Raw genomic sequence first — 21791 nt, 5'->3', positions numbered from 1 at the left:
TGAAAGGACCATTGATGTGGCTTGGACCTGCGCATGGCAATGTTCTCCTTAACCTTATATTTAGGCTGGTGCCTCCTCCGCTTTTCTGTTAATACTTGTTGTTGGTGAGAATGAGGACCCCACAGGGAACTTCCGACTCAGGGTACGGGAATAGTGAGCATCTTTCTGTAATTCAAATTACAGTAGCTTTTCCAGAGATCTCTTGGGCATGGATTAGGTGTGGGTAGATGTTGCTCATGTGCACAGGCAGTGAATATAAATTATTCTGAGATGAGAAACTCTTAATGTGCTTGTTCTCTGGTTGATTTAACAGTTTAAGAGCTAACCAGAACAAGGGGAAAGCTTCTGGTACAACAGTAGGGCTATTAACTTGTTTGTGTTTCCTTATATATTCCTCTAGTAGTAGCATGATATTGAATAGTGGGTGGATTGTGCAACTGTGGGTGGCTAGTCTTATTTCTCATCTTGGGTTGTTCCAGGAGACCATGGTCTCCATTGTGGATGAAGTAGCACGGAAATGCTGCAGAATATAGGTCAGTATGTACAAGCTGAGATATTCCTAGTTTTAATTTATTTTTAAAATTTTAATCTGATGTGTACATTATGTATATGTATCCCATGTACAGTGGGATATTGTAAAAGTCCCTTTTGTTATTATTTGGTATTGTGAGGAGGCAGCTGAGAGATATCACCAGTGCCTTTGAGTGACAGTGGTAACTCCCCCCCACCCTCTTTGGAGGCTGTTTTTCTTTGAAAACCTTTTGAAAAATGAATCTAAACCTTCATTCCATGGTATCATCCAAAGTAAAACAATGAAGTGGAAGTAATTAGCATTTCCCATCAGCAAGTTCATTTCCAGACACCAGCCTAATTTGTCAGTCTAGTGATCACTACAATTTAGACCGGGCCTCCCCACTGAGATCAGACTCATCGCTGCATTTTTGTCTTTTGGGGGCTCAAGAGGGAAAGAATATTCTGTTCTGTTGCTGATACCTAGGGTTGCCAGCTCCAAGTTGGGAAATTCCTGGAGGTCTGGAGGGTGAAACCTGGAGAAAGTGGGGTTTGGGGAGGGAAAAGACCTTGGCATGGCATAATTCCATAGAGTCCACCCCCCAAAGTAGCCATTTTTTCCAGGTGAACTGATCTCTGTGGCCTGGAGACCAGTTGTAATTCCGGGAGATCTCCAGCCACTACCTGAAGCCTGGCAACCCTACTGATACCTGGTAACAAACCATGTCTCTCTACCCACATATTGTTAAAGTAAGTCTTTACCTTTTGACAAAAGTTGATTTTGCTGTTTTTTATTACAGAACCATTGGGGTAGGGTTGCCTTACTGACTCAGGTGCTTTATCTGACATACGTGCAATAGCCATTTCTTGATTCTGCTGTTAGCAGAGACGTAAAAAGGAAGAGTGAATGTTTAACACTAGTAGGAGGTGACTGAACTAGTATTACAAGGCCGGATGGGACATGAAGAAGGCTAGTATGGATTTAGCAGTAGTGGAGAGGTATATTTCCTGAGAATTGCTTATATCCATGCCATATAAAGCTGAAATATGGAAAAGAGTAGCGAACACGAGCAAGCATGGTTTTGAAATGTGTGTTAAAGCTGGAGTGATTCAAAGAACAAAGACAGCCAGCAAACTTTTTTTGCCCTCGTCTGCAGATTAGTCACATTGTTGGATCACATCTTATGATGTCCCAGAAATACTGCCTGTGAGTGTTAAAGCAGATGGAGAAACATTTCACATACTAACAAGTCCAGTGATTTTGACTTAAGGTCATGAAGAGGATTAAAGTTGTCCGAGCCCCAAACTGGGCCAGAATGGGAAATACGAAAGATGCCTTGACCTCCTTTCTAGTGCACATATGTCTTTGTACATAGCATTTAAAAGAAGATGATGACTCATTTTACTATTGGTCTGTGTTGGGAAATGTTTATCCCTTGAGGCATCTGTCTGAAGGGGTTATTTGTAAATTGTGGAGCTGGTGCAAATCAAGAATTTTTAGCATGTACATTAGAGGATTATTGGCTTTTCTTAATCTTTTGCTGCACCTGCAATGGCTTGACTTTGCAAATGACTGTTCTTAACTCTGTATATAGTATAAGATTTGTTTTAGGGGTTCTTTCCAGACTATGTAACCAGGAAAGGCTTGGCATTGCAATTCCCTTGCAAACTTCTCCCCTGTGGAGAAGCCCCCAGTTCTTCTGGAATGAGGCAAAAACTATATTTGTCTTATGGTCACGGCCCATTCACAATCAGTATAGACATAGGGAATTCCCAGCATATAAATATAGCTGTTGCCATAGAGAGGGAAGTGAAGGTTTGCTCAGTCTAATCGAAGCATCTCATATAGGAATGGTTAAGGCTGCTTTTAATTCTAGAAGAGAAGCTTTGGTTCAACATCACTGTTGGTGGTGCAGGAATGACTTGCATCCTGATCCCAAGTATTTAGCTTAGAGACTGCCTCAGATCATTGCAGCAATACCAGGGTCACCTCTGTTCTGTGATAATACCCTGAGTCACAGTAGTTAGTGCTGTGTCCTCCAGCAGTGCTGAAGATCGCATTCAGAATAGCACAGGGGTTTATTCTAAATTTATGCAGGTTGCAGGTGAAATCAGAGGAGTGTGTGTATATCTGGAATCTTGTACAACCACAGAATATCACATCATATAGAGGATTATAGGATGTTCTTTTAAGTTCAAATCTTATGGATTGTTCCCTGAGAATAAGCCCCTTTGAATAACATGGGACTTCCTTCTGAACAGACCTCTTTAGGATTGTACCCTTAATTTGAATAATGTTTTTACTGCAAACAATACCAATAATAAGGGACAACAAACAATTTGACAAATGGCAAAGGAAGTTATAGATTTTGTGTGGGCTGGGAAGAAGCCCCGAGTAAAAATGAAAGTGTTATGTGATGCTAAAGAAAGAGGAGGACTACAATTGCCTAATATAAGACTATACCATGACGCAGTATGTTTAGTGTGGCTTAGAGATTGGATGTTATTAAAAAATCAGAAACTACTTACACTTGAAGGATACAAAAAGCTCTTTGGTTGGCATGCCTACTTATGGTATGAAAAACTTAAAGCAGACTCTATGTTCTTGCATCATTACATAAGAAGCCTTTTTACGGTCTGGTCAAAATATAAAAAATATTTAGATGACGGCATCCCGATGTGGGTGGTGCCATTAGAAGTTGTCGAACCAAATATAATTTACAACAGAGAACAATGCTTGACCTATGAAGAAATTTTGAAAAAGGAGCAAAATATGGCTAAGTTGAAAACGTGATGAGTTGCCATTTCAATATGGTTGGTTTCAATACAGACAGATTAAAGACTTATATGATTCGGATCGTTTGAAATTTGGATTTAAACTGAAAAATTCTGAACTGGAAGAAAGCATATTGCAAGATGGGGAAAAAAAGATATCTAAAGTCTATAAGGTCCTGTTAAGATGGTACACAGAAGATGAAACAGTTAAAGTGCAAATGGTGAAATGGGCCATAAATTGTAATAGAGATATAACAGTGGAGGCGTGTGAACACTTGTGGAAGAACACCTTAAAGATATCAACATGTACCAATATCAAAGAAAATGTGTATAAGATGATGTACAGATGGTACCTAATGCCGAAGAAAATAGCATACGGAAATAACCAAATGTCTGATAAATGTTGGAAATGTAAGAAACATGAAGGTTCATTTTATCATATGTGGTGGACTTGTGATGTTGCAAAGCAGTTCTGGAGGAATATTACAGAAGCCATGTCTCAAATTTTACAATTTCAAATAAATAAAAATCCAGAACTGCTTTTGCTGGACTTGAACTTAGACGGAATTAATCCACAAGACAGAACACTAGTATTTTATATGACAACGGTGGCAAGAATATTGTATGCTCAAGTTTGGAAGACACAAGAAGTGCCATCTGTTGAGAATTGGATACAAAAATTACTACATATGGCTGAAATGGACAAATTAACAAGAAAACTAAGAGAACAAAATCCAGAGGAATTTTTAAACACTGGGGGAAACTGAAACAATATATAGAAAGAAAGTGGGACGTAAAAGGGGAGATGTGGTTATTGGACAATTTTTAGTTTTTGATTAAGGAGGGAGATAGTGATCATTACAAGGGGGAAATATGGACAATGATGTGAAATAGTTATTGAGTTAAGAGAACAATTTATTTGCTAAATAATCAAATAATATTAAGTAGAGTAGTGTTAGACATGGGGTTGGAAAGCTGTTGGAAGTCTATAGTAGAGAGGGGGGAGGGAAAGGGTGGGGGAATAGATTAAGAAAGGGCAGATTTGGAAAATGTAAACATTTATATTATACTCACCCAATACAAATTAAAAAAAAAAGGATTGTACCCTTAATTTCTGGCTTGCAGAAGATCCCAAACAATTGTGCTACTTCTGGCATGGCATGTTTTCAGGCACAGAAATCAGTACAGGTTAGAAAGGTTACAGATATCAAGTGAAGTTAGTTGTTACCACTGGAAGACTCTTCCTAAGCATTTTATTGCTGGTACAGGAAGTCTTGGTATGTGGTTTAGATTGCCCTGTCCCTTTTGAGCTGTGAACCCTATGCTCTTCATCGGGTGACGCACATTTTAGTAAAGTCTGGAAGTCAGATTAAGTTTTCAATCCCCTTCTTAAATTGGCCAGTAATAGTGTTTGTTTTAGTCTGGCCTGTCCTTTGGACTTTCAGGAAAGATTGTTTTGCATTTCAGATGTATACAGTAGCTGTTAAGGATAAATAAATGCTAAGGAATAATGGATTATCCTGAGGAATACAAACAAATATTAGCATCAGGACCAGGCTAATGGAGGAGAATTGTTCAGAGGATGCTATATGTAAACAACTTAAAAAATACAAACCATTTTATTACTTTAAAGGGAAAAAAAATCAGTCCATTAATAATGGTTATTGCCTGCTTTTTAAGGTTGAGGATTTAGAGCCGAAACAGACATGATGAGTTACTAGAGTTCAACTCGTGTTTCCTTACCTCAAGGTTTGTCGGGAAGTGTAGGCGTCCTTGCAGCTTAAAGTTTTACATTTACAGAGTGGCAGGGAGGGAATTGCAGGTGTGGGGCACCTTTCCTCCTGCTCTCCAGGTGCAGCGCTGCATTTCCCCTTCCCTCGCTTGCGTGGCCTGGAGCCACATAGCCCGCTTGCATGGAGTGTCGCTTCATCTCCCCCCCCTCGCCCGGCCTGGCCCCTACAGAGCGACACCAGGCTGAAACAAGAGAGTGGGAGGAAAGGCACCCAGAACATCGCTGCATCTCCCTCCCCTCACTCGCCTGGCCCCCACCCAAAGCCACACGGCCCGGAGCTGCATAGCCCAGCATCACTCTGCGGGGGCTGAGCGAGGAGGGGGTGCAGTGATGCTCTGTGCGAGCGGGCTATGTAGTTCTGGGCTGCGTGAGTGGGGGAAGGGGAAATGCAGTGCTGCACCTGGAGAGCAGGAGGAAAGGCGCCCCAAGCCTGCACTTCCCTCCCTACTGCTCTGTAAATGATAAACTTTAAGCTGCGAGGACGCCTATACTTCCCGACAAACCTTGAGGTAAGGAAACACGAGTTGAACTTAAGTATCTCATCATGTCTGTTTCAGCTGCCAGAAAGAAACTGGGAAAACTGGACAGTTTCCACACAGATTATTTGCTCTGCCCTGCTTCCCCAACAGTAGTGGGTTTTCTGGAAGCTTTCACAAATCTTTGTTGTGAGGTCAGCTCTAGAGGTGGGCACAATCTCCCCCAAAATACCAATCAAGCTGATCGTGGATTGGTGCCGGCAACGATCCCGAATTAACGATCCACACCAATCATCTCCTGTTTCTGATCCGTGGATCGTGGATCATGGATCATGGAGGCAAAAGCAGAGGGGCGCCCTGCTGTTCCCAGTGATACATGAACAGTGGCTGATGCCAGCAGCATCTGTGTTTGTGTTTGGCTGTTTGTGTTTCGCCGTCAGAGCTGCCTATCAGGGTTTGCAGGGATGAGATTGGAGTGCCCATGGCTACAGAACACCCCCTTCCCCCTCCCTCCCTTGGGTGTCTTCTCCCAGCTGGTGACTGCTTTGCTGCTCCATGGTTGGAAGGAAGCCCTGCTGATCAAAGCAAGCTGGGCTTCCATTCGGGTTTCCAGGGCGACAGAAGGAGGGCAAACACAGCTCAGGCCTTCCCCTGGCTCTGTTGCCAGGGCAATAGATTGCTGGCGCCTGAGTGTCTAGCTTCCCGATCCGAGCATAATCGCCCCGATAAAGCCCCCCTCCTGACCGCTGGATCGTTGGCCATGCCCGAGCACGATCCGCCGGGTCCCGATCGCACGATTGCCATTATCGTGGGTTTTTTTCGATCGTAATGCGGATCATGCCCATCTCTGGTCAGCCCCCTTCCATGTTTTCTTCTGTCTTTCCGTATGTTTTCTCAGGCCTGCTCTAGTATGATCTTTCCTGAAACATTGTACACAAAGCATGTTTGCAAAGTGGATTTATTCACCATATGAATGGGGAGATGTGGATTTTCAGTTCTACCCACCAGCTTAGGTGCCATTTTCTGGGTCTCTCCTCATGTCTGCTATTCTTCTACCCCTGCTAATGGAGGGCTTTCTGCCTTTGTTTACTGGTGCCAGGTGAGTGGTTGCTTGTCTGCCCTGACCTCCCCTCCTCCTCTTGTGCACTCTGCCTGACTCCCAATGCCTTGAGGAGGGAAAGGAGAGAATTTATGGCATCCCAGCAGAGTGGGTAGGGAGAGAAAACATGCCAGAAAGGGGAGAAGCCAGAGAGAGAGGAGAAAGGGATGGATGTATAGGAGAGAAGGTCTTTATAAATTTGTATTTACAGTGAGTCCTACTTGGAGAGGCAGGGTGAATCACTGCATGCTGGCCAGTCAGCTAGCCTCAACTCCAGCCTAGCTTTGGTGGGCAGCTGCAATGACTTGGTGTTTCTGCCTCACCAGTTTCCCCTAGGAAGTCATCCAGCAGAAGCACAGCACTTCCCCCCAGTATTGTAGGGAGGCCAGTTGCAAGGGCAGCAATCATGCCCTTTAAAGAAAAAACAGTAGTTGCTATGTCCCTCTAGCATGCTGACACTATAGTGACTGAGCAAGTACCAGTTTTTTTAAAAAGCAAAAAGGCCTCCATCAGGATGGGGAGGTAGAATAGTGGGCACAAGAGGAGAGACAGAAAAAACCCATCTCCCCCAATGGATGCTCCATTGCAAATGCTGCTGTATTCGCAGAGGCAGTGTGTGACCCTCTGGGAATCTTTTCCATGTGGAAGCAGCTGTTCAAGATTCAATACTCGCTTGCAAACTAGAAAGTCCACATTTTAAAGAAGACTTTGGTTTAGGCATGAATTTCAAATGGAGTTGACCTAGGACTGAGGCAGCATTGTCTGTGCTTTTTTCTTTTTCTTTTTAACAGTCCACAAGCCACACAGAAGCAGAAAAAACCATACTTATACTAATCACCAGCAATGATATTTCCACACACATCATTGGCCCAGTATAGCTGACAATCTAAAGGGTCAGATTCCACATAAATTATGTGCAAGAAATCATCTCTGCCCATATTTTCATTGCAGAATACAGGAACTTGGCTATGTATACAGTAATTCTTTGGTCAACCCCTGCCAATAAAATTTTGAGAGTCTGCTGCTCGGAAAGCAATTTTTAAAAAATCTGTTGGCTGGCTGTGCATGTCATTGCATAAAAATACCCTAGTCATTCCAAAATGCACTTCTCTCATTTGGGTAGTGGTATATGTGTGTGTATCTGTGACACAGGATGTTCTGTTCAGAGTGAGAACAAAAAATGTTGGCCTTGGTGTGATTTGGCATCATGGTATCATTGCATAGACAAATCTGATTGGTTGAATTTGCCTTGGGAAGAAGCACCTCTTTAAAAAAAACAATGATGGTGAAGTTCCAGAAGAGGGAAAGGACAGGTGGCCACAGTATGGAAAAAAGGTAACAAAAGGCAGTTGTGGAATCTTCCCCCTTCAAAAACAACCTTTCTGTCCTGCTGCAATTACTGTAGGTGAAAATTCAGTACAGCCCTAAACTAGAACTTGTGCCCCAAATTCTCACTTCCCTCTGTATCGCTCAGTGGGGTAATCCCTCCTCTTCCCAAAGATTAGTACAGTGAACAATGGGAGGACGTTTTGGACAGTGTTTGATAGAGCATACAGTGAAATTGAAGCCACTTTTGCAGCCTTTTAAGAAAGTTTGTGATGTGTATCTATCCATCACTAAATATATGCTTGTACATTGACTTACAAAAGGCCAGCCCATTCTTACCTGCTGTTTCCTAAGAACAAGGAGCACCTTGAGAACTTTGTCTGAATTTCCCACTTTAGGCCATGCAGCTTTTTGCAGTCTCTGACCTGTTCCTGCCTGCCTCCATTCTCCTACCCTGGAAGCATTAGATGGTCCAGGAGGTTCATTATAAGAAATGAGATACATAAATGCTCATGAACAAACAGAATTGACAGACTTCCAAGGGCAAGATCTCAACACAAAACATTTGTAGCTATCTGGCAGGAGCATATAAATGTTTGGGAAGGGATGCTTGAGGGGCAGACTGGTGGGTGTGGTGAGTGGATTCTTAATGGTTTGTTAAAAAACTACAGTGAATGTGAATGAATGAGAAATGGAGGCTGGAGATGTTAACATTTATGATCTCTTCAGAGTGTAAATGTCATTCATGCTGAAGACAAGCCAGGGTCACCGTTGCATCCTGTTTATCCACATGAGACCAAGTTTACATGTTGTTGCCGTTTCTTCAAATTGCTTAGCTATCACAACATGACATGTTGTTTGTGTGCAGTGCCTCACCACAATTTCCCCATATGCTGGCAGTTCTTAAAGGATGTTTGTGGTTTAGTAGTGCAACTCACCTGATGTTCTAGAACTAATGTGCAGGAATGGTTTTCCATATAATAATTATAGTCTCCACATTGTAGCCATAATGGCTTTGTTCCTACAAATCATAGTTCACAGAAGAGCTAATGTTATCCCAATCTTTAAGGAAAGGGAAGAAGGACGACCCGGGAAACTACAGGCCAGTCAGTCTGACTTCTGTGGCTGGGAAGATATTAGAACATATTTTAAAGGAATCAATCTGTAAGCATCTGAAGGACCACTCAGTGATCCGGGGAAGTCAGCATGGTTTTGTCCCTAACAGATCTTGCCAGACCAACTTGGTTTCCTTCTTTGATTGAGTGACCAGCTTACTCTGTTGATGTGATTTATCTGGATTTCGGTAAAGCTTTTGATAAGGTCCCCCATGACATTCTGATGGGCAAACTGGAAGACTGTGGACTGGACTATAGGACAGTTTGGTAGATAGGGAACTGGTTAGAGGACCGCACCCAAAGAGTGGTGGTCAACAGTGTTTCATCAGATTGCAGGGAGGTGTCCAGTGGGGTGCAGGGCTTGGTTTTGGGCCCGGTACTTTTCAATATTTTTATCAATGATCTGGATGAAGGAGTGGAAGGGCTGCTCATTAAATTTGCTGATGATACCAAATTGGGAGGGGTAGCAAACACCCAAGAAGATAGAATTAAAATTCAACAAGACCTGAATACTCTGGAGAAGTGGGCAGCTGTGAATAGGATGCAATTCAACAAAGACAAGTGCACAGTATTACACCTGGGCCACAAAAATGGGAAGCACAAATACTGGATGGGGGATACACTTCTGGGCAGTAGTATATGTGAAAGAGATCTTGGGGTAAGAGTGGACTGTAAACTAAATATGAGCAGTCAGTGTGATGAGGTGGCAAAAAAGGCCAATTCAGTCCTGGGTTGTTTCAAAGGGGCCATAGCGTCAAAATCGCAGGAGGTCATAGCCCCTCTCTATACTGCCTTGGTCAGGCCACACCTGGAGTATTGTGTGCAGTTCTGGGGGCCTCACTTCAAAAAGGATGTGAACAAAATCGAGAGGGTGCCGAGGAGAGCGACGAGGATGATCAGGGGTCTGGAGACAGAGCCCTACGAGGAAAGGCTGAGGGCCTTGGGAATGTTTAGTTTGGAGAAGAGGAGATTGAGGAGGGACATGATTGCTCTCTTTAAGTATTTGTGTTTTTTTTTTGAAAATTTTTTTATTGGGTTAGGATCAATTAGTTTCACATTACAGACAATTCTCCCGTTTTCCAATTTCTAACCCCCTCCCTTTCCCCCCCTTTTTGTTGACTTCCAACAGTTTTCCAACCCTTTGTCCCTTTTCCCTTACTCCTTCTAAATTCCTCTATCTAACACATGTATATTCTCCCTTTATTCTAAGCAATACTTCTTTAACTATTTTTAATACTCTGTACCCAAACTATGAGTCCTTATTTCCATATTGGATAGACAATTTATCCCATTTTTCATAATTCCAATTTCAAATATTTCTATGGATCATAAACCATATAAATCATACATTTATATAAATCAAACAATTTGACTTATATTCTATATGTTACTCATTCTATCTTCTTCTTTCTATTTTAGTTATATTTAATTACACTAATATTTCTATTCCCCTTCAATAGTAAATCTATATAACTATCATCATATAATCAATCAATTTGACTCATATATATCTTCAAATAAACATATTCAGTTTGGTACGTTATACAAATCTTACCAGAAAGAAAATATTATTAGTTAATCAGTCCTTATAGTTAACCCTTATGGTTAGTTATTTTCTATCAATATTCTATTTGTTAATCTATATATATCAATCTATTAACCTAACTGCTTAGAGATTCACGTTTACCTCTTCTCCCCCCCGGTAAAGTCACCCCCCTCTACATTTTATTGTACTTCAATAGTTCTTAAACTGCCACAGTTCTCCTCCCACCTCCCATTTCTTCTCCAAATATTGTTTCAGCTTCTCCCAGTCTGTGTTAAACTGCCCTGAGTCCAGATTTCTCAGTTTTCTTGTCATCTTGTCCATTTCTGCCATATACAGCAATTTGTAGATCCAATCTTCAATAGTTGGCACTTCTTGTACTTTCCATTTTTGCGCATACAAAATTCTAGCTGCTGCCGTCATGTAAAATATCAACGTCCTATGGTGGGCTGGAATTCCCTCCATTCCCAAGTTTAGTAGCAGGAGTTCTGGGTTCTTATTTACTTGAAATTGCAAAATTTCACTCATTTCTCTTATTATTTCCCCCCAGTACTGCCTAGCTACCTCACACGACCACCACATATGATAGAGGGAGCCCTCATGCTTCCTGCATTTCCAGCATTTATTAGAAGTGTTCAAATTCCCTAGCGCAATCTTCTTTGGTGTCATGTACCAACGATAGATCATTTTGTAAATGTTCTCTTTAATGCTAGTACATGTCGTTGTCTTCATTGTAGTCTTCCACAAGTATTCCCATGCCTCCATTGTTATTTCTTTATTGAAATTTATAGCCCATTTCACCATTTGTGTTTTAACTATCTCATCCTCAGTATACCATTTCAACAGTACTTGGTATACCTTAGATATTCTCTTCTTGTCCTCTTTAAGAAGGGTCTGCTCTAGTTCCGAATTCTCTGTTCGTATACCTCCCTTTACAGAGTCCGAATTATATAAATCTCTAATCTGTCTGTACTGGAACCAGTCATAGTAAGGTGATAGTTTCTCCTGCGTCTTTATTCTAAGTTTAGATGCTTCAGTTCTAGTTATTTCTTTATAAGTTAAACATTGTTGCTCATTATCAACCGCTCTCGGATCTATCACCTCATATGGAACTACCCACAAGGGGGTTCCTTCTTGTAGATAAATTCTGTACTTCTTCCAGATTGTATATAAACTTCTCCGTATATAATGATGCAGGAACATCGAGTTCACCTTTACTTTATCATGCCATAGGTATGCGTGCCATCCGAATATTTTTTTGTATCCCTCTAGGGCTAGTAGTTTCTTGTTCTTTAAAGTCATCCACTCTTTCAACCACACTAGGCAGATTGCGTCATGGTAAAGTCTCAGATTGGGCAGTTGCATTCCGCCCCTTTCTTTTGCGTCTTGTAGAACTTTCATTTTCACTCGAGGCTTCTTGCCTGCCCATACAAAATCTGATATTTTCCTCTGCCATTTTTCGAATTGCTTAGAGTCTCTGATGATTGGTATTGTCTGTAGCAAAAACATTACTCTTGGTAACACATTCATCTTAACTGCTGCAATCCTACCCAACCATGACAGATTCAGCCTATTCCATTTAATCAAGTCTCTCTCTATCTGAGTCCATAGTTTTTCATAGTTGTTTTTAAATAAGTCTATATTCTTTGCAGTCAGTTCAATTCCCAAATATTTCACCTTACTTGTTACTTCACAGTCCGTTATTTCCGTTAACAATTGTTGTTTCTGCTTAGTCATATTTTTGCATAATATCTTTGACTTCTTTTTATTAATGTAGAAACCTGCCAAGTCTCCAAACTCCTTAATCTTATCTATCACTTTTGGCATGTTCTCCAATGGGTCCTCTACAATTAACATTATATCATCCGCAAATGCTCTGACCTTGTATGAATAGTCCTTTATTTTTATTCCTCGAATTTCTTCGTCTTGTCGTATTTGTATCATCAGGATCTCCAATACTAAAATGAACAACAGTGGAGACAGCGGGCAACCTTGTCTTGTTCCTTTACTTATAGTCAATTTCTTAGTCGCTTCATCGTTCACCACAATTGCTGCAGTCTGGTCTCTGTAAATTTCCTTAATTGCTCTGATGAATCTTTCTCCCAATTGTAGCTTTTCCATAGTGGCAAACATAAAGTCCCAGTTTAAATTGTCAAACGCCTTTTCAGCGTCAACAAAGAAGAAACCAACCTCTTTGTCACAATGCTTGTCATAATATTCAATAGCATTAATCACTGTCCTTAAATTGTCTCTGATTTGTCTGTCTGGCAAAAAGCCTGCTTGTTCCTCCTCTATAACTTCCGAGAGCCACCCCTTCAGTCTCTCCGCCAATATCTTCGCAAAGATTTTATAGTCATTGTTAAGTAACGATATAGGTCTGTAGTTTTTCACATTAGTCAAGTCTTGGCCCTCTTTTGGGATCAATGATATATTCGCTTCATTCCAGGTATCTGGCATCCTTTGATCCCTTAGAACTCCATTAATCACCTCTTTTAGGAATGGTGCCAGTTCACTGGCCATTGTCTTATAAAATTTAGCCGTAAGTCCATCTGGCCCTGGCGCCTTTCCTAGATTTGCAGATTGTATTGCCTTACTTATTTCCTCGTCTGTTACTTCACTGTTCAATTTATTTCTCCAAACTTCCGAGATTACTGGAAGTTTCGTTTTCTCCAAATATGACGCTATTGATTCTTTATTTACCTCTTTCTTATTGTACAGCTTAGCGTAGAATTTATAAAAGGCTCTACTAATGGTAGTCTGTTCCAAATACGTTTTATTATCTTCACAAATTTTATTTATTATTTTCTTTTCCCTTCTCTTCTTCAATTGCCATGCCAGGTACTTCCCAGGTTTATTTGCGCCTTCGAACGCTTTCTGATTCAGTCTTTTAAGATTCCACTCCAATTCTTTGTTACTCATTGCTGTTAACTGTTGTTGAAGTATTTTAATTTCCTGATATAATTTCTTTTTCCCTGGTCTCTTTTTTAACTGTATTTCTTTGGCTTTTATTTTCTCCTCAATCTCTTGTCTTTTCTCCTCTTTCTTTTTTCTTGCTCTACCATTTAAGTCCATTAGTATGCCCCTTATGACCGCCTTATAAGCGTCCCAAACTTTATCAGTTGGTACTTCTTTATTCACGTTATATTGTATGAAGAACTTTGTCTCTCTTCTCAGCATCTCCATATTCTCTCCTTCCTGTAGCAAGTCCTCATTTATTCTCCATGCTTTCCTTTTTCTCCTTTTCCCTAATTTCCACATAATTGGATTGTGATCTGAGCCTACCATCGGCATTATTTCTACTTCCTTAGTCCATAACGCTAAGTCTTTTGAGGCCCAGATCATATCAATTCTTGATAATGTAGAGTGCCTTGCAGAATAAAAAGTAAACTGTCTGCTTTTGGGATATTCTCTTCTCCATACATCTTCTAGAGTTTCCTGTTGTATCAACTCAAAAAAGAGCTTTGGTAATAGTCCTCTTTTCTTTTGTGCCGTTATTGTCTTTTTATCTAGTTCCAAATTTGTCACTCCATTGAAGTCTCCAGCAAGAATTATCTGGTCATATGAAAGATCGTCTAGTTGCTTCCTCAAATCCTCAAAGAAGCTTTCTTTTGCACCATTAGGTGCGTAGACTCCGACTACCAACACTCTCTTTAAATTCCAAGTACATTCCACTGCTATAAATCTGGCTTCCACATCTTTCATTACGAATTTTGGCTGTAGCTCCTCTTTTATATACAACACCACTCCTCTTTTTTTCTTATTTGAGGCCGCTACAAATTCCTTGCCCAATTTTCCCAATTTTAAATATTTTACATCCTGCTTTCGAATATGGGTCTCTTGCAAACAAACAATGTCACATTTTTGTTTTAGTAGCCAGTGGAAAATATTTTTTCTCTTATTCGGTGAATTTAGTCCATTTACATTCCAAGATAAAACTTTACACTCCATACTCATAATCTTGTTGGTAAGTCTTTTTCATTGCCCCTTATAAATCGCTCCATCTCTCGCTCAGATCTAATGCGCTTTTTGGCCCCTCCAAATTCAAAGGACAAACCTTCTGGAAGCTCCCATCTGTACCTAATTTTCATGTCCTTCAACATCTGGATTAGCACTTTATATTTTTTCCGATCTAGTAACACTGATCTGGGTAATTCCTTCATTATGATTATTGTCTTGCCATCGATCTCCAATGGGTCTTGAAACTGTTTGGTCACAATCTTCTCTTTCATGTTTCGTGTTGCAAATTGCACAATCACATCTCTTGGTACTTCCCTCTGGGTTGCAATTCTCGAGTTTACGCGATATGCCACATCAAGGATAGCCACAACTTCCTCCTCCTCCTTCCCCAGGTATTCAGCTAACACCTCAGTCATCTGTTCTTGCGCTGTCTTTCCTTCCACCTCCGGCAGACCGCGAAATCTCAGCTGCTTCTCCATGTGTCTACTTTCCGCAACCGCCATTCTTCCCCTCATCAGTCTCATCTCTGTTTGTTGCGTGTCTGCTAAATTCTCCATCGCTCCTTCTACTGTTTTAACTCTCTGCTGCGTTCCTTGTAATTCATTTTGTATTGTTTCCATACCTTTCTTCACTTCTGACAGCTCCGATTTTACTTCTGACAGCTCCGATTTTACTGTCTGTTTAACCTCTTTGATCAGCTCCAATTTCATGTCTTTGAACTCTTTAATCACCTCTAAAAGTTTTTTATCCAGGTTTTCTATTGCCGATTGCCACTCTTTTTTCGACATCGTGGGGCTTGCTTTGGCTCGCTCCCACAAGTCCGCTCTCTTCCTTAACTCCGTGGCGTTAAATTTAATACCTTTTTTATTTCAAATGTCCCGGTCTTCTTGCATAAATTAGTTTTTAAAAAGTCCAAAATGTCGGGCGTCTTTTCTCTATGGTCTCGCTATGATTTTGTAATCCAAAATGGCCTACTTCCTTTTCCGCTGAAGCCGCGACCCTTCCCCTTTCAAAGATGGCGATTCCCTTCTTCCTGCCCTCCAGCAAGGGCCGCTTCTCTCCAGCCACTCTATTGTTATTACGCACTTCCTGTCTCCCGTCTTCCCACAGCAGATCTCGCGATGGTGTCTTTTTCTCACAGCTCCAAAGCCACAGGTATTCAAAACAATAGTCCCATTTCTTTAATAACTTCTTTAAACTTAGTCTCTTTTTAAATTCGATTCCTGCCGAGTCTTCCCCTCCTTTTCACTAGTCTGTTGCAGTTTAAAAATCTACTTTTTTTCCTCTCTGCTTTTATCAATCTGTCCCGTATCGGAAGATAGTGATCTTTACCTTCTCCTTCACTTTTCTCGGGTTGTAATCACTGTTTCGATTTTAACTTCTCCTCTCCACTTCTTCCCCCAATCGAAGCTTGGGTATGTAGGTCTTATGCCAGCCAAATTGGCCCCAGAACTGCCGCAGAGATTGTAGCCGACCCGTCGCAGGGTGGGACCTCAAGGATCGGGAGGGGACCCGTTGTATAGAGCCCCCCCTCGTCCGAGATCTAACTCACCCTAGGGTCTCGAGCGTTCTTTGCCTGCTCTCCGCCTGAGAGCAGTCGGCCGCGGGCTATTTTCACCCCGCCGGCCGCTTAAAACGGCAGTCCGGTCAGCTCCGCAAATGGAGCTGCTTCAGACCTCCATGAATCCCAAACCGGAAGTCACTCTCTTTAAGTATTTGAAAGGCTGTCATTTGGAGGAGGGCAAGGAGCTGTTCCAGTTGGCAGCAGAGGATAGGACCTGAAACAATGAGCTTAAATTACATGCACAAAGGTACTGGCTGGATATTAGGAAGAACTTTTTCACGGTCAGAGTAGTTCAAAAGTGGAATCAGCTGCCTAGGGAGGTGATGAGCTCCCCTTTACTGACAGTTTTCAAGAAGAGGCTGGATGAATATTTGTCAGAGATGCTTTAGGCTGATCCTGCACTGGGCAGGGGATTGGACTAGATGGTCTGTATGGCCCCTTCCAACTCTATGATTCTATGATCTGAGAGACAAACCACACGTTACAGTTTTCAATGGATTATGTCTGGGTCGCCTGACTAGGAACTGAATTCCCAAACACACATGGGCCACATCTGGGTCGAGGCTGGAGTGTGGGATTCAGGAATAAGTGGCTTCTGCCTTCAGCCACACACTATTTTCCCAACTGGAAGTCCCTAGGAGGGTGCTGTTTGCCCTGTTGGGGGGCTGCATGTGTAATGATCAGGTATATGTGCAGTCCACCAAGGGGGCAAATAACACCATCTGGGTTGTTTCAAGTCAGGAAAATAATGTGGGGGTGGGGAGGCAGAATCCCCTTTATTTGTATGCTGTGTGATACTAATCCAAGTCAGGCCCCAATTAAGGAACCCAGGTCGAGGTACCCAAACAAAACCCAGGGAAAACTATAATATGTAGTCTGACCCTGAACTGAGCTATTTGCTGAAGACCATCTGAACTGAGGTTTCCATTAAGGTCTCCTTGGTTCAGATCAAAGCACTGTTTACTGAAAGGTTAGCTTTCTCATTTCCTAATATTGTATTCAGAGCCAGCAACTCCTTAACTGCTTCATTAGAGTGGTATGTGTGAGTTTTTGTGCATACACGCGTGTGCGCAAGAGAGAGATTGTATATCTTAATGTACCCATTATAAAAGGTGTGCATAATGAGAAAACTTCTAACCTGGAAGGCATGGAAAAAGCTGGCAGCCATGGAAGCCTCATTAGTCATTAAGTTCCAGCCTACATGCTGAAAAAGATTCAGAGCTTTGATAAAGTCCTCTTTCAGTCATTATTAGAGAGACATTGGTGGGCTGGGGGAGATTCTGATGCTGAATGAAGATTATTTGCTGGGATATAGTCACACACTCCTGAGTAAGAGATTGTGAGGAATATTCAGCTTGATTTGTAATTGATGCAAGACCTCTCCATCTTATATATATTGGAGATTTTGGCTGCTTGTATGCAATAATTAAGACGGAAACAACTGCTGTTACGGCTACTGGGTTCAATTCAAAGTACTGATTATCACCTACAAAGCCCTTAAACGGACTTGAACCCGCATATCTGCAGGACCACTGCTCCACTATGACATGATTTCTAAATTTTTGTTTTATTTAAAGCAGATTGATGTTGCAAGTGGAGAAATTGCCTTAGGGATTTTTGGCTGCAGAAGATAATAGGGAGATGGCTTCTCATTACATGCACCCTCTGCTATGCAAAAACCTGTGAGTGCCTGCTCTGGAATAGTTTTGGAGGGCAGTGCATACACAAAACCTTAGTTAAAAATGCTATCAGGTCTTTCTTTATGATTTGTGTCAGTGACCCCCATTAAATCAGCTCAGTCAGCAAGCTAGATCAGGAATGCTCTCCCTGTCAGATCCAAGAGCTTGTTGCTTGATGGTCATGCTGTGTGCTTGGCTTCCAGATTGTTAACCCAGAAGGAAGGAACCCATGGTAAGGATTCAACTAGCAGGTTACTTGTACAGTGTTTGAAGCAGCATGTATTTCCATCTGTAGCACTGCCATTGCTTAAACATTTCTCCTCTGTGTTTTAACTAAAAAAAAATAGTCTGATTATCTAGATGGGATCACATCCAACTCTGTTGAAAGATGGCTGCTACATACTAGTAGGCTAAGTAGTACTCCTCTTCCCAGATTAACACATTTGATTCAGTGTGCTCCAAAGGAAAGTTGCAGGAATATACGTTTGCAGTGCTAAGGTGCAGGCAGAGCAATTAGATGATTCAAGCAAGCAAGTTGGTATTCACCCTACAATGTAAAAGTCAGTCCCCAGTTTCACCGGGCAATCTGATCTTAGGATAAAATTTCTGTACAACTTCATTTGTGGACATTGGTTAGGTCAGACATAATGCGTTTGTTTCAGAGGAGAACTAGGTTTAGCTCCTCGTGCTTTGATTTCTGATTCCAGTAAACCAAATATGGGCTTCGTGAGTGGCTGTGTCAGATTGCTTTATAAAGTGTATGCCATCATTCCTGTCACAGTTTAGAGAGAAAATAAGAAAACACAAACAGCTCCTTCACTAAACAGTTGTTTGAAAGTAAAAATTAGCCAGTCTTGAATGTTTTGGGAGAGTGTGATCAGTACTTTTATAATCAGACTGTGAAGGAATGAAATTGTTTTACAGGCTAATTTTAATCTCTGATATGTCAGGACATAGGGTGGGCCCTGCCTACAGCTGCACCTACCCGTTGTTACAAAACATGATGTTTATTTATTTATTTATTTAATTCGATTTATACTCTGCCCTCCCCACAAACGGGCTCAGGGCCCATTTGTTATGAGACTGCGGCTGGTAAGGCTTTCTTTGTAAACACCACATCCCAGTGCTGGACTACTATCACAGAGTACTTTCATTTGCTCATATTTTACTGCAAAAGAATTTCACAGCTGTGGTAACTTGGATAGTTTTGCTATTACTGTATATAAACTAGATGATTATCATACACAATTCTTACATGGTTAATACTATTTTCTTTGAGTTGTTCCTTTCACTACTGTTATCCCTCCCCCCCCCTTGCTTCCAATTTATCATACAGTCACGGCAAGGGTGCCATCTGAACAAACCCTAAAACATACCACTGTTTTGATCAAGCAGGAGTAGTCACCTTCTCCTATGACCCCTCAGCATAGTTCAGATGGGGTCATCAAGATGGTACAGACTGAAGGCCATTGAAAGAACTGCACCAGTGATTCAAATAAGATTCAGTTTTTTTGTGGTATGCTACCTACCCTGCTCCTAGTGGAAGTCTGCCATTTTAACTGGCAGGGATCTCCCAGAGGGTCATCTGCCACAGGTCCTATGTGCCTTGTTGAGGTTGGGATGGGAATGCTGGACCCGTGTATGTGACCAAGCAAAATATTTCCCTCTGGAACAAGAGCCAGAGACTCCATGACACAGAATATCCCCTCCAATACAGTTGTTTTGTTCTTCTTGCATTTTCACACTAAATGCTGAAGTTGTGATCAGTGCAGATGTGTTGTCTCTGGTTCCAGCTCACAGGCAATTTTTTTTAAAAAAAAAATTAGGTGTGATAAATGGCTGTTGCTAGATTCTCTGATGTATGTATGACTCTGCCAACAAATATATGGGCCAGGTCTTCTGTATGGGAAATGGATATGAGATTAAAATCAAATGGGAAATGTATTCAATTGTTAGATACATCATTTAAAGGCTGTATTCCGCCCCCCCCCACTCCCTTCAGCTTGGGAGTGGTACTTTATGCTTCTGGGAGGCTGAAGTCTGATCTTGTGCCTGATTCTTGCTTTTTAGGGAGTAATTGCAGAACTGAAAGTGAAAGGAGACCCCCGGGCAGCTGATGTCCACTGTGAGGATGAGGAGGATGATTCTGATATGGTGAGTGCTCTCTGCAGTTTTTAAACAATATAGACATTATTCAGCCATTTTAAGCTGTCAGACCAATTGTCTGTCTATTTCTACTGGAGAAGCTGTTGATTACATTTGAGATATTATGCATGGAAAGTGCTTTACCATTAAACTTTGACTTTCCTGCTATTTTAAAGTTTGGGATTTTCCCAACTGGAACACAATTTAAAACTTTTCATTTAAATTACCATTTCAATAAAGGAATTTTCAGCATAGCATTGCAGCTTTGTTTTCTGCCGGGAAAACTCTAAAATGAACCTGCCTGTCTGATTGCAGTGCAGATTAATGCCTTTTGTACAGATTTTAGTTTAGTGAGGCACCCAAAGTATGAACTACAACAGTGAGTGAGGTGTTGGTTATTTAGAGAGAGCAGGCCATTTTTATTGTGGAAGAGACATGGTTTAAAGCTCTGGAATTGTTTATCATTCTAAAATGTTTATTATTCTAAAACGGGCTTTTGCTAGAGAGCCGTCATAGTGTAATGGTTACAGTATCGGAGCCAGGACACTCATTGGATGACCTTGTGCAGTCATCCTCTCTCTACCTGAACTACCTTCCAGGGTTGTTGTGAGGATAAATGGAGGACAGGAGAGTGATGTATACTGCTGCAAACTCCTTGGAGTAAGGATAGGTAAAGATGTTCTTGTTTTGGGGACTTCAGTAATTTTAGGACAGAAGTGCCTCCTTCATTCTCTGATTTTAATCATATTATCTCAAGGATTAAAGCAGTGGTTCTGCTGTCTGAAAGAATTGACTTCCCTTTTGAGCAAGAAGAAATGATGAAGGAGTTATTAAGGATGAACAAACGGTTGCAGCTGCATCTCAATTCCATCTTTAATCCAGAAATTTGCTCCAGTGATATTTTGTTGAATTTCATGGAATTTTGCAGAGCAGAATCCAGGAGTTAAATAGAGTTTGCCTCTCTCCTATTTCCTGAGTGACCATGAAGACAATGAACAAAGAAGGGAAAAATTTAAGTCCCGTGCGTGCTCATTTCTGCAACTTTGAGATCTTGGGAAAAGCACACCCATGCATTGCAACATAAAACAATAATAGAAACCAGAGGGCCTTTCAAAACTAGCCCTTTGCTCAAAGTTTTTTTTTTTTTAAATAAGCCTTTCAGCATGCTAAAGATTAATTTTAAGGGGCTCTTAAATTCAAGAAACAACGTTATGATAGGAAATTGGTGGTGAAATGTTACTTGGAATAAAAACGTAGTAACTTGCCTCAGAAATGCCAGAAATATCTGACATGACTCGGTTTTGATGGGAAGGTACGCTGGAGTACTGAGGAGGTTCGGCCTCTTCTTGCCAGCAACAGGAGCCTGTAATCTGAGCTTCCTAGAAGGATGGGAGAGCTCATGTTTGCAAAATGTCTCCTTTAAAGGTTAGAGAAGATGTCACATCTAGAGATGGACATGATCTGAATTACGATTTCAACCCCCCCCCCCCCGATTTTGGTGTTTTCGCCATCCTGACTCAGCTAATCGGTTCTGTCGATGGCAACCGATCCAGCGGTTGGGAGTTTGCTTGTTCGGGACTTGATCGGATATATCGGTTTCTGTTAGGAATTGCAGACAGTCTGGTGCTAGTAATTTATTCCCAGGGCAACAGAGTCAGGGAAATGAGCTGTGTTTGCCCTCCTTCTGTCGCCCTCGAAACACGAATGGAAGCCCAGCTTTCCTTGATTAGCAGGCTTCCTTCCAACCATGGAGCAGCAACCCAGGGGAGGGAGGGGAAAGGGGGTGGGCACAAAGGAAAGGCAAAAGGCA

At 41.5% G+C, this 21791-nt stretch overlaps 1 protein-coding gene across 2 annotated transcripts in view; it reads left to right on the top strand.

Moving 5' to 3' along the window:
• Window positions 1-21791, top strand: part of COL18A1 (collagen type XVIII alpha 1 chain) — a 134272-nt gene that overhangs the window by 37307 nt on the left and 75174 nt on the right. For both annotated transcript variants that reach the window (XM_054971541.1, XM_054971540.1), the window contains exon 3: window positions 19907-19990. In XM_054971541.1, coding sequence (XP_054827516.1) covers window positions 19907-19990 — 84 coding nt within the window. The remainder of the gene's footprint in view (window positions 1-19906; window positions 19991-21791) is intronic.

Source organism: Eublepharis macularius, chromosome 2 (assembly GCF_028583425.1).
Source record: "Eublepharis macularius isolate TG4126 chromosome 2, MPM_Emac_v1.0, whole genome shotgun sequence".
NCBI classification, from domain to species: domain Eukaryota; kingdom Metazoa; phylum Chordata; class Lepidosauria; order Squamata; family Eublepharidae; genus Eublepharis; species Eublepharis macularius.
This window is presented reverse-complemented; position numbering and strand designations above follow the sequence as displayed.